The sequence below is a fragment of the Drosophila rhopaloa genome, unplaced genomic scaffold (assembly GCF_018152115.1).
Source record: "Drosophila rhopaloa isolate 14029-0021.01 unplaced genomic scaffold, ASM1815211v1 contig_150, whole genome shotgun sequence".
Classification (NCBI taxonomy): domain Eukaryota; kingdom Metazoa; phylum Arthropoda; class Insecta; order Diptera; family Drosophilidae; genus Drosophila; species Drosophila rhopaloa.
Genome location: NW_025335029.1, coordinates 1,112,369 through 1,124,604, shown reverse-complemented (window position 1 = coordinate 1,124,604; position 12,236 = coordinate 1,112,369). Strand labels below are relative to the sequence as shown.

General features: G+C 41.5%; 1 protein-coding gene across 1 annotated transcript; it reads right to left on the bottom strand.

Moving 5' to 3' along the window:
* Positions 1-407: 407 nt before the first annotated feature.
* On the bottom strand, positions 408-10,691 carry LOC108052910 (TLR4 interactor with leucine rich repeats). The gene is made up of 4 exons (XM_017135457.2): positions 9,745-10,691; positions 3,490-4,498; positions 3,233-3,431; positions 408-2,445 (listed from the first exon to the last, which is right to left on the bottom strand). Exons 1-4 carry the CDS (start codon positions 10,035-10,037, stop codon positions 1,439-1,441), a joined length of 2,508 nt encoding a protein of 835 aa, XP_016990946.2. The 5' UTR covers positions 10,038-10,691; the 3' UTR covers positions 408-1,438.
* Between the last annotated feature and the right edge of the window lie 1,545 nt (positions 10,692-12,236).

The window sequence follows — 12,236 nt, the reverse complement described above, 5'->3', positions numbered from 1 at the left end:
ACCTATATTCTTTCATTTTATATTTTTAAAACATATCAGTAAGTATATAACAACCGACAACAACACCGGTACAATTTTAAAGCCAACATGTGGTGAGTTTATATATCTTAGACTCAAACCACTTCGTGATGATATCGTTATTTTTTTTCTTTACCCGTTAGAAAGGTTTGACCTTTGTAATTCGAACAGTGGCTTACAGTGTGTATAGTATTTAGCCAATTAAGGTATTGTTGATACTTTAATTAACAATAAATTTCTATTAACTTAAATAAAACTTTCCTATTTTGTGGATTTTTGCTTTGGTCTCAAAACGGTTAAAGGGAAGTACATATATTAAAATCTGAAAAAAAGAGGTTTTTCATTTTTAAACACCATAACCCAAAAATAAAATAAAAATTGCTACATACTCAGTTTTTATTTTCGATTTTATTTAGAATACCATTTTCATTTTCATATAATTACACGCTAAAATCTATTTTCTCATTTTGTTAACGAACTGATAACAATATTTTTTTCTCGTTTATATTTTATTCGTTTTTTTTCAGTTTGTGCATGTGCACGCTACGGTTGTGTGTGTGGTTTTGTGTGTTTGTATGTGAGTGAGTGCTATTTGTTATTAGCATTAGCTCGATGCGATTTGTTTTTGCTGTCGTTTAACTCTAAGTACCTACTTGTAGATATTCAACGTTCATACGTGTATACAGTTATTAAATATAGATAATGTGTATATGCAGTTGCATATTCGATATCGCCACATTCCGGTTTCCACGCGACTTTTCCGGTTTTCAATTTCACGGATTAATTGTGATCCTCAAAAATGTATAATTTACAATTTATTTACTTTCTGTCATAAGATGTCAATTAAGACAACTGACATATTAATTTTAAATACCACAAATTTCCAATTTTCTGTTTGCCATATTCTTATGAACATTGGAACTAAATCATCTTCAAATTAAGATGATCAATAATGAGCTAGTAATAAATACACAAATAGTTAAGAAAGATCCCAAAAAGTGTTCCCTAAAATTGAAAATCGAAAAGTGCCCGCCTGCCAACACACATTCGCGAAATTGAGCCCCCAACAAATAAGCTTAAATCATAAGACTGTCCTCGTACGTTCGTCCTGTTTCCTGGGTCATTCAACCTCCGAAATCGTGATCGAATTTGGCATAAAATCGACGAAAAAAAACTCAACAAAAAAGCGTTCGGTCCGACAAACTGCTCGATTTAGCGATGGCTTAAATAAAACATAAGAACTAAGTTAACTTAAGGCATACAAATCCGAAACTCGCTCCTTCCGCCGTTTGCATGCTGCTCCGCCCGATCTCCATCGATTCCGCCTCCTCCATTCTCCATCCTCCATCTGCGATTTACAGTAAAATAATATTTTTTCCGGGTGAATTCCCCGAGGAGCCTAATCCCCCGAGCGGAGGACTCACTCCTCCGGCGGTTCCTCGGGTATCTGCAGGCTCTGCGGATATTCCGCATGCACGGAGTTGGAGTGCACGGACTCGGAGTCCTCCTCCAGGGCATTCGCCTTGCTGGGCGGCGGCGTCAGTGCCTCACTGCCCACCGGCGGCTGCACCAGATTGGGGATATACTCGACCGTCTCGTACTCGGTCTTGGCCACCGCCTCGTGGTCCAGATCCCGCTCTAGATCCCGCTCCCTCTCCTTCTCCCTTTCCAGCTCATGCTGCAGGGGATCCTGAACAGCGGGCGGCACTAGGGCAGCTCCCTTGTCCTGCGTCCCATCCACATCCGTTTGATTGAGTGGCAGAGTGCCCAGTGGATTGGGCTCCTGGAGTTCCACAATCACGGGCAGCGTTTCGTTGGGTTTCGGCGTCGTGGTGCTGGTGGTTGTGGTGGTGGGTGGAGTGGTGGTTATCACCTCGGTTGGACCCACCTGACTACTGGCCTCTGTTGTGGTCGAGGTAGTTGTGGTCGTGGGCGAAGGCGTGGTCGTAGTCGTGGACGTGGTCGTAGTCGTGGGCTCCTCTGTGCTGCTCGTGGTGACGGGAGCCGCCGTGGTGGACTCGTTCTTCTGCACTTCCGGCTCCACTGGAAGTGGAAGTGGCAGCGGCAGAGGTGGAGGTTTGGTGGCCAGCAGGAGTGGCGGCGGCATGGGCGAAATCACCGGATTGATCAGGGTGTTGCCGATAATCAGCGGATTTCCCAGAGTGGAAATAATCGGCGGTAGTAGATCCTCGTTGGCCTTGATCAGCTGCGGGAGCAGCATCTGCATCACTGGCTTGGCATCCTCGCGTCCGCCCAACTTCAAACTGGTGACCATTATGGGCAGGTCCACCTTGTACAGCATTGGCAGCACGGTGCACACCTCCTGGTCGTTCTCGAAGCACTGGGATCGGCCTCGGATTCGAGCTTCCTGGACCGCCATCAGGCGGCACAGCTCGTTCAGGCGCACGTCACACATTATGGGATTGTCTGGGGATGGTAAGGAGATCGGTTGAGTTTAGAAGAGTTTAGTTTTTAGAGTTTAAGAGTTTACTCCAAGATCATTGGGATTATATGTTCATTAGGGCTTTAAATCTGGTGACTTGGAATTAATATATATAGCTTGTGGTTTATACAGAATATTAATTGATTTTATTGTGCTCACTCCAAGTCTCAAAATATAGTGCTAGTAAAAAATTACAGAATTAGTGCTTTTATTTGAGTTTAAGACATCAAGATCACTGGAATTATATATGTATGAATACTTTAAAGGTAGGTATAGTTTGATTCTACACATGCAGTAAAGATAAATATCAATCTTTTATGACCCAACTCTTAATCAAGAAAACTTATTAACTTTATAGACACTCAAAAACCTATGAATATACATAGTACTTTTCAGTATTTATAGGGTTATTTAATAGCCAATAAATACTTAAGCTGACTAACAAATTAAATAAAAAATTCAAGTCTCTACAATGAGAAACACTATCTGCCAAAATACACGAATATTAAATATTACAAAGATAAAAGCCAAACAAATTTTATTTTGTATGTTGATTCAAAGTATTCAAAGATGGGAAGACTAAAGTTACAAAATTCAAGTGTATTAAAAGACCTCAAATAAATCAATACCTATATTTATCATATTTAATTCAAGTGTATTAAAAGACCTCAAATAAATCAATACCTATATTTATCATATTATATGAATAGATTAAAAGCCCTTTCTATTAAAAAGCGTAGCCCGGAAATGCTATCCCCATTAAGGACTTACCATCTAGATTTATCTCCAGTTTGCCGGGAACGTTGTGATTCTTGCAGCGCGTGTTGGTAACGAGTTCGCTCGAAATGGTCGAGATCTGGTTGTTGGTCAAGTTGGCCTGGCACAGCATGGGCATGCCCTTAAAGTCCTGCTCCAGCTTGGTAATATTGTTGTACGCAGCCTTGAGAATCTTTAGGCTGGGCAACAAGGTCTACGGAATAATACATCGAATGAGAATTTGAAATGCAAGTTAAGGCTTAATCACTCACCATTTCCAAGGGCTTAAGCTTGGCCAGCTGGTTTCCAGTGAGGTCGAGAATGTCCAGACGGACCATGCCATCGAAATCCCCCACCTGGAGTTGCTCCAATCGGTTGCCGGCCAGGTTGAGCATCCGAAGATTGCCCAGACCGGCCAGGGCTCCATTCAGGGAATCGATTCTGTTGTTATCCAGGTCCAGGTTGACCAGCATCAGTTCCTGCACTCCCCGGGGATCGGGAAGCAGCCGTTGGATGCGATTGTTGGACAACGACAGGGTCTTCAGCGAACGCAGCCCGTGCAGTTCCGCCATGGAGAACTCTTCGATGTCGTTGGAAGAGAAATTGGCGTTATTCAGCTTGAGGATGGGCAGCAGCGAGGAGTTGAGGGATCGGATGTGGTTGAAGCCCATCAGCAGGGTCTCCACCTTGGAGCACGAGGCGAACTCGTCCTGGGCCAAATACTCCAGCTCGTTGTTTTCGGCCAGGACCTCGGAGAGATTGACGGCATTGCGGAGGACCCGGTCGAAGGATCTCAGCTTGTTGCAGTGTATGTGGACCGTCTCCAGGTTGTGCATTCCGGCCATGTTAGCCGGCAGTCGTTCCAGTCTGTTATTGTGGGCCATCAGGAGACGCAACTTGCTCCCATCCGGCAATTCGTCGTCCAGCGTTGTCAGGTTGTTCGCATTGATAAACAACGATTCCAGCTTGTCCAGATCATGCAGTGACCCATTCAGGGACTCCAATTGGTTCCTCGCCAGATGTAGGATCAGCAGGCTCTTGGGGAAGGACCCTCTATCCAAGCGCGTGATAACGTTGCTGACCAGGATCAGGTTCTCTACCTTCTGAATGCCCCGCAAGTCCTCCTGCTGCACCGCCCGGATGTTGCACCGCCCAATGTCCAGGGTCAACAGGCTCGGCATGTGGCTCAAGGCGTGCTTCGGGATCTCGTCGAGTTCGTTGTCGCTGATGCTTAGGTAGGTGACATTCGATAACCCGCGGAACGGCACCTCGGGCAGCGATCTATAAATAGCGTCAAGAAAACAAATCCATTACATTTTCGTATTATTAGAAGGAGAGCGCCGAACTGGAGGTAACAGATTTCCCACTTACAAATATCTAAAACAAAAAAAACTTTTATTACCAAGAAAAAGGATCAGACTTTACCCCATCAATGTTAATTAAATTTCCAATTTTGTTAAATATATTGACAGCAAAGAAATCTCTCGAGAATCAATTGGTAAATCATGGGATATATCTTTACAATTTTATATATTACCTTAATAGTAATGAAGTCGTCAGATTTTTATGAAATTAAATTTGAATTGATTTTTTTTTCATTTTTTTTTAATTAATAGAAAAAGACTTCTGGGAAAATTTCATACAGATAGCTTTAAAATTGAGAGACTTATTCGCTTGGAACGGACATACGGACAAATTGACGGACGCACGGACGGACTTGGCTAGATCGACTCTCCTCGTAATACTGATCAAGAATATGTATACTTAATAATTAATAATATACTGCGCTTCAAATTGTTGACTAAAATTAACGTACCCTCTGCAAGGGTATAATTAAGACACTAACTTAAGTGTATCAAATAAATGAACACAGTAACATATTAATATTATTGATCTTCCAAATTGATTTTCTTAAACCTTCATAATTTTGTTCTTAAGCCTACCATGAGACAGGTATTTCCCCATAAATAGATAATCTTATTTTTGCACTCTTATAGCAAAAGAATGTTCTTATCTATAATGGCATAGAATATAACATATTTAGCAGATAACGTTAGTCTACACACGACATTTTTCAAAACTCTGGCGTAAGTTGATTGCGGTGTGAACAATGTGTTAAATGAAATCCAAATTTTGTGAATTAAGTCCCATTGCTTAATTAAAATAAAGTTTGAAATAAAATGACAGTTGATAAAATAAAATTGTACAATCTTTTGAAAGAAGTAAAGCTAACGTATACACCTGCTGATTAAATAATTTTAGAATTATAATTTGACTTATGTATGAGGGCAATGCCCTCAAATCTGATTCACGCTATGAGAGTGATCCAAGCCAATCTGTAATTAGTTTTGAATGGGCCCGTATCGAATTTCGCACCCCTGGTCAGGTCTTTGGACCTGATGACGCAGCCTTATCAGGGGTTTACGGCCTCCCAAGCCGCCCCGCTCCGCTGCACCTGATCAGTATCTTTATCGACGTCTGCAGGTGGCTATTAAGTTGTCGCCGTCGAGGCGCCAAACGGCCCCCAAGAACAGCAGATTCATGATGGGAACTGGGCCTGGATGGCGTGCCAAGTGCATCCTTGGCGCCCGTTATTGGCATGGCATTATATAGATGTAGATGTATGCTGCAGTGCAGCAGATTGATTGGCAGGCGCTATTTTTAGCCAGACGATCTTGATTGATTGCCGGCTCCGAGGAGGAGTGCTACTTTATCTGCGAGCTGCGCCTGTCAAGCCTTGATTATGTAATGAGAGAAGCTGGCCGGGCTGGATGCTCCTCCCCGGCTACTGTATCCATAATGAGCCCGTTGAACTTGAGCACTTAGATGCAGATGGAGATGGAGATGGAGATACAGATACAGATACGGATACAGATGCCCAGATAGATGGACGCTTTGGTATGTGCGAGCGTGCAGAGATGTATCCACAATTCCTTAACGTCAGCGGTATAATTGTCACACGACCTAAGCTGGCCCCTCGATCATTGATTGAGCGTAATAATAAAATTCAATTGGACTGCCTGCTTCGCTCTTGACTGACCCCGGACCAAAGACCACGGAACACGGAGAGAACAGAGAGCCACAGAGTACCCCCATCAATACCCCAAAATGGAAAACAAAAACAAGCTGCGTACGTTCCATTTTAAAGTAAGGTTTCGGCTATTGAATGCTCTGTTATTGTTTACTTTGCTTCCTGCACCAATTGACTAACTTGAGTCCGTTTCCATCGGAACCACTATCTCGATTTTGGGCCCAGACAGATGAGCTGGAAATATTCCACGGGACACCGACCCAATAAATTATGTACGAGTAGTTATCATAATTAATGGTCAGACAGCCAGCGAGTGAAGACGTCAACACTTTTCGCACTTTCCCAGGGCTGTGACTGCACCCCGATAATGGTGGTAATAACAAGGGTAATGCAATAATAGCCTTAAACAAATCCGCGAGTGACTGAACATATAATGCACATATAGTACACCCCATAGCATGGGACCTTCTTATCGCCTGAGAAAGCACAAGACCAAAGCCATGAATCTATCGGAAAGGCCACATAACTCGTACTGCACCCCATTCCCTCTTTAAATAGCCGATCCCCAGATGTCCTTATGTCCATTCAGTAGTTGTCCACACTTAACTCGAATGGGCTCTGATTGTGGGCGATCGTAAAAAGTGATCATAAACTCGACTTGATTATATTTTGGCGCCAGTCATAAAAGAGATTACGTTTTCATAAAACAATTCATGAAAACAGTAGCGCTTATCAGAGATTGCCTTCAGCTGTGGTCCACATTTGGACTTAGATGCTATATAGCAGTGTACTTGGACGAACTTTATTGGTGCATCGATGAACCGATCTAGTGATAACCAAAAGAAAACCGTCTGGTACTGGAGAAAACCATATTTTATTTTAATTGTACATTTTTGTTGGTCAAACTCTATATGGGTAATTATAAAAAAGAGTGAATTGAAAAAATATAATAAATTATATAGATACCAAAAGACTTACAACACTCTTGTACAATTTTCTTTGCTAGTTTTATAAAATAGCATAAGATTAATAATATTTAATCGAAGGTACATTAAATAATTAATATTTCCTGTTGCACAATAGAGCAGATAACGTCGGCAAGCCAAATATTTCGGGAATTCCACGAGGCGAGGAACATCAGCTTTAAAAGAAGTGATCAAGGCGCCCCACAGAAAAATGTTCATTAATTTAATAATTAATATTGTTTATAAAATTCTATATATCAATAAAATTGTATTTTTTCTAACGAAAAAGTGTTAACTATTTGAACATTCAATTTCTTCCAGTGCCTACAAATACGCATGTGTGGCAGCGGTACTTTTCCTGGCTGAGTTGGCATGATTTGGTCAAAGCGCGATATTAAGGCAATAGGTCAATTGTTATAAATTGACATCAATGTAAAAAGCGTTCCCCGAGCAGCCAGAATCGGAGGCAGTGGCACCAGAGGCACGCGCTCTCCGCTGGATTCTGGAATCTGGGGGAGATCGGCGATTGGGGAGATGGTGCACAACACTGATTCGATCAAGTCGGGTAATTAAATCATTACGTCTTACAGACAAACACACAAATTGCATTCGGGGAATGATAAATCGAATGGTTTAATCTAAGAGGCCGGCAAGCATGTGCCATTATTACTGAAAAGCCATATTAGAATTGGAAGAGCTTAACAGGTTATATTTGAAAACTATAAATTTAAATGAAAAAAACGTATTTTTGTTTTAAATTTAAAACAGAAATAAAAAGTTTCTTCCGACATGATTTTAATTACTTTATATTAAAAACGAAAATTCCAGAAAGTAATAAAAACAGATCAGTCCAACAGATATTTAAAAAAAATTTTAGCAAAAAAAAAGATGAGCTTTAGAATAAGAATAATCATGAATGAGTCCAGTTTAGTAATTAAAATTCATCGAATGGAATAAAGAAATAATTCCTAAGAAAAATATAAGTTTTATTTCGAAAACAAAGACCATTCTTATGTGGCATTTAAAATGTGTAAGTATCCGATCTTGTGTCCAAATTAAGTATTGCCAAAAATTTTCGGGGCTTGATCACACAAAGAATCTCGAGTCGTGTTTTGTTTTGAATCGAGACTCGCTATAAAACAACGGAGTCAAATATCAATGAACCCGCGGCAGGCGCTTATGAAATAGGCTCGAATGTTACTTCTATATTCGCAAGTGGAGGCCGGGGGGAGATCGGTGGATCGACAGCATTTATTTTTATTCGTTATTTATAATTGCCAATATGTAAAACACAATGCGACAGTGAATTGAAATTCATTCAGAGTCAGAGTGGGAAAACGTGCAGGCGCCGTTGAAAAGGCGCTTTCAATAAACTGCAATTATCAATTTTGTGTACGCATTAAGTATACGCCGTATACAGCCAGCTTATACGGCGGAGTACATAGAAACCTTCTTCCATATACATGCCTCATAGGTGATAAGACAGCGCTATTATCAGTTATCAATTCAACAAAAAAAAATAAGATTCGAGCTGCGGCCGCTTCTCCAGAGATGCTTAGTTTGGCAGTGTACGGGAATAAGGATAGGATCCAATCGTTGGCAATTTGCGGCAATTCAATGCTACTTCCTAATTGAAAAATTAAATCATCTGGTCGGCAATTAAGATGCGACTGCACCAGCTCCACCTCCACCTCCACATCCATCTCCCGGGTAATTTTTCCCAATTGAGCCATAGATAATGAGGCGGCACAGGGCTCTTTGACGCAAACAAACGACATTGTTATTGTTTTAGTATCTACATGGCTGTAAACAAGACCTGGGGATCCGATCCGAGGAGCACATTTTTCGCGAATTTACATAAGCACATTGAAATTTGTGTACATTTTGCATTATTATTTTTCGCTCGGTTTTTATTGGGTTTAAGGAACCTAAATTGATAGCCGGTCGAACGGAAAATTCTGCCTTTTGCGGAACTCGCCAGCTGGCCTTGAACTCCCCAGCAAAGATATTTTGATTGATTCTATACCGCGAATTTTCCCCAATAAATAATGTACCTTGTTCAATAGAAATCGCTCTACTATTTAAAAAAAACGAATTCAATGTTTATTTGAAAAAATCATCCCCCCAAACTTTTTTTCCCCCATACTAATACTAATACGTTGGTATTTAGTTGTTTTTGGGCTTGAATATATTGAAAATTATCTTAAGAAACTGCCTTTTTTCATTAGTAGATTACTGAACATATGGCCAATTCTATTCACAAATTGCCGTTTTATCAAGGGATTTGTATTAAAACCAGGCTTAAAAATGTGAAAGCCATTTTACATTTTATATACAAATATTCGACCATATATTTAAAAAAAAATATCAAAACAATTTGATAATTACATATTGAGAAAACCCAGAGTTTTTCGGCGGAACAGTGACTCAGCAAACTCGTTGAAATAGATAATAAGCCCAAAAAAAACCCCTTATGAGACGACTTGGCTCCTTTCCTGGATAATCATCTCTGAAACCATGAGTCAACTCACCTTAGACCGTTCCGTTGCATCCGGAGCTTGTACAAGTTGAAGTTCATATCCGTAAATGATCGCATTTCCAGGTCGTCCAGTTGAGAGTGAGTGATTTTCAGGTCGATTTTCGCGTCGGCATTCAACTTATTGGCCAAGGTGTCAACTACGGAGTTGAAGGACTCCAGTTTCTCGCAGGAGAGCTCCACATGGTTCCAGGCCTTTCCCGTTTCGCAGGTGCAAGGCGAGATCTCCGGACGCACCGAGCACTGGAGCGATGCCAGGTGGATGACGGTGTACACGAGGGAAGTCATTTTGCCGAATGATCAGTCACTCGGTAGTTTCGATTTCACAACTCTTTGGCAAGATACAAATATGCACACTTTTATCGGGGAAATCTGTTCGGTTCACAGTTCACAAATCACGGTTTTCGGGTTAGATTACAGGACACGTTGCACTCGCTCGGGTGGCGGATCACCAACTGTTCGAGCAGGCAGCTCGGAAAACAAACTCGGCAATTTTCCCACTAGGCGCACATATGCGTGTGTGCGGGGGTTTCCATTGCAGCTCGGTTTTCCAGCAGGATTTTCTATATTCTATGAACCGCTGGCATCGGATTTCAAAGCAACACTGTCACTAGTTTCGTTCAATTCCAAGATTGAAGATACACGCGCGCACAACACTTCAAGATCGGTTGGGTTGATCGTATCGAATCTTAACGGCTGGGATATGGAGGGCTGGAGCTGCTCCGCCTCCGCCTTCTCCTATCTGGCTAGACCTCTTGACCCGCTTGTATATAGATCGCCGATGCTCGGAATTAATCTTCTAAAAAAATTGTATTTGTTGATCGGTCGATTGCTTGTTTTTTGAACACCGCGAGTATCTCTGTGTACTTATATGGGATGGTGATCACGTCTTGATTCCAACACGGTCTGTTTGTGACTGGGAGTGGGAATAAAATCGCTGAGGATTCGTATATGCTGCTGCTTTCTGTTGCTGCTGCTGCTGCTGCCGGCGTTGCTGTTGCTGCTGCTGCTGCGGTGCGATATGTGCTGCTGCTGCTAGTTTTACTCTCTCTCCGATCTCTTGGCTCTCCGTCGAGAACTTAGAGCGGCTTTTCGGCCAATTGGGGACTTGATATCTGGCTATAATTGTCCACAACACTCAATTACATGTGTTCCTGTTCTTTCGGCGCCAGGCATCAATCTCCATCTATATCTGCAACTCAATCTCGATCGCGATGTGCGTGTTTGTGCCCCCTTCGAGTGGCCGATGTTGCTACTTCGCCTGATGTTGCTGCTGCTGCTGCTGCTACTGCTGCTGCCGTTGGGAACTTCTTCAGAACCTAGTTCTATGTATGGGGCATCATTATCATGGACACATGTTGGTACTTACATATGTGCAGAGAGCTGTATTACGCACTCCCAATAAATTGTCCTTTACATAGACATCTGGCACAACTCGCCTCGCTGAGAAATGTTTTTAATTATGACTTTTGGATCGCATCGGATCGTTAGCAGTGTTTGAATGGAACCGGCTTGTTTAAGGATCCCTGCAGCCCAATTGAGATTGGGCCAAATGAGAATTTTCCATTGGCGCCAGAGCGATTCAGCATTTCAGGGGGCAGGAGCCATGCATCAAAGTCCGCTGCCTTAATTTATCTCGAAGTTCTGGGCCCCGCATGCATAATTAACCACTGGGCGCCTTAAATGCGCTCGCCACAAATTCCGCAAATTCCCCGGATTGCGCGTGCCAACGATGTCTCCTCCTTCTTCACGTCTGCAATTCTGTCCGCAATTAATCATCGGGATCTTCGGGAGGCGACAAGTAACTGAGTAGCTTCTGTTGCCCATCCAACACATCCATCGCCATTTTCCACGTAGACTGCAAGCTCCCGAGAAACCTTGGCACGATTATGTTTAGGGCTGTCTGAAAGATTAACTTTACATACAGCAGAGTCTATCAATTTAAGGGGGTTATAATGAATTTACATAAACATTTACAGAATGAGTTAATGAAGCCAGGATTTTCATCGAACTCAATATTCCTGATCATATTTTTACTCTTGCAGGAATATAATAGACATATAAAATGGCATTTCCAAACTTTTAAGTATATACATATATTCTTGATCAGTATCACCAGGAGACTCAATCTTATTCTGTCCGTCCGTCCATCTGTCCGTCTGTCTGTTTCTACGCAAATTAGTCTCTCAGTTTTAAAGTTGAACTTTCCCAAAAGTGTATTTTGCATTGCAGGTAGTATATAATTATCTTATATCTGCAAAGGAACAATTTATCGAAAATCATTGTTTTCCTGTTCCTGTTCGATTAAAATTTTTGACATGGCTTAAATATTTTGAATATTTATAGGTCTCTCTACGACCTTTCAAATTTTTAAAATATTACTATGGCTTTATTTTTTTTAAGAAAAATTCTATTGTAAAGGAAATATTATGAGGAATAAAATTACGACTATCATTTCCTCTTAAAACCAAAAAAGTATGTTTTTAT

Coding starts and splice junctions, on each gene's coding strand:
- LOC108052910 (XM_017135457.2), bottom strand. CDS start 10,037: ATGACTTCCCTCGTGTACACCGTCATCCACCTGGCATCGCTCCAGTGC. Junction 4,499..9,744: donor ATGCAACGGAACGGTCTAAG/GTGAGTTGACTC, acceptor CGCTATTTATAG/ATCGCTGCCCGAGGTGCCGT. Junction 3,432..3,489: donor AGCTTAAGCCCTTGGAAATG/GTGAGTGATTAA, acceptor ATTATTCCGTAG/ACCTTGTTGCCCAGCCTAAA.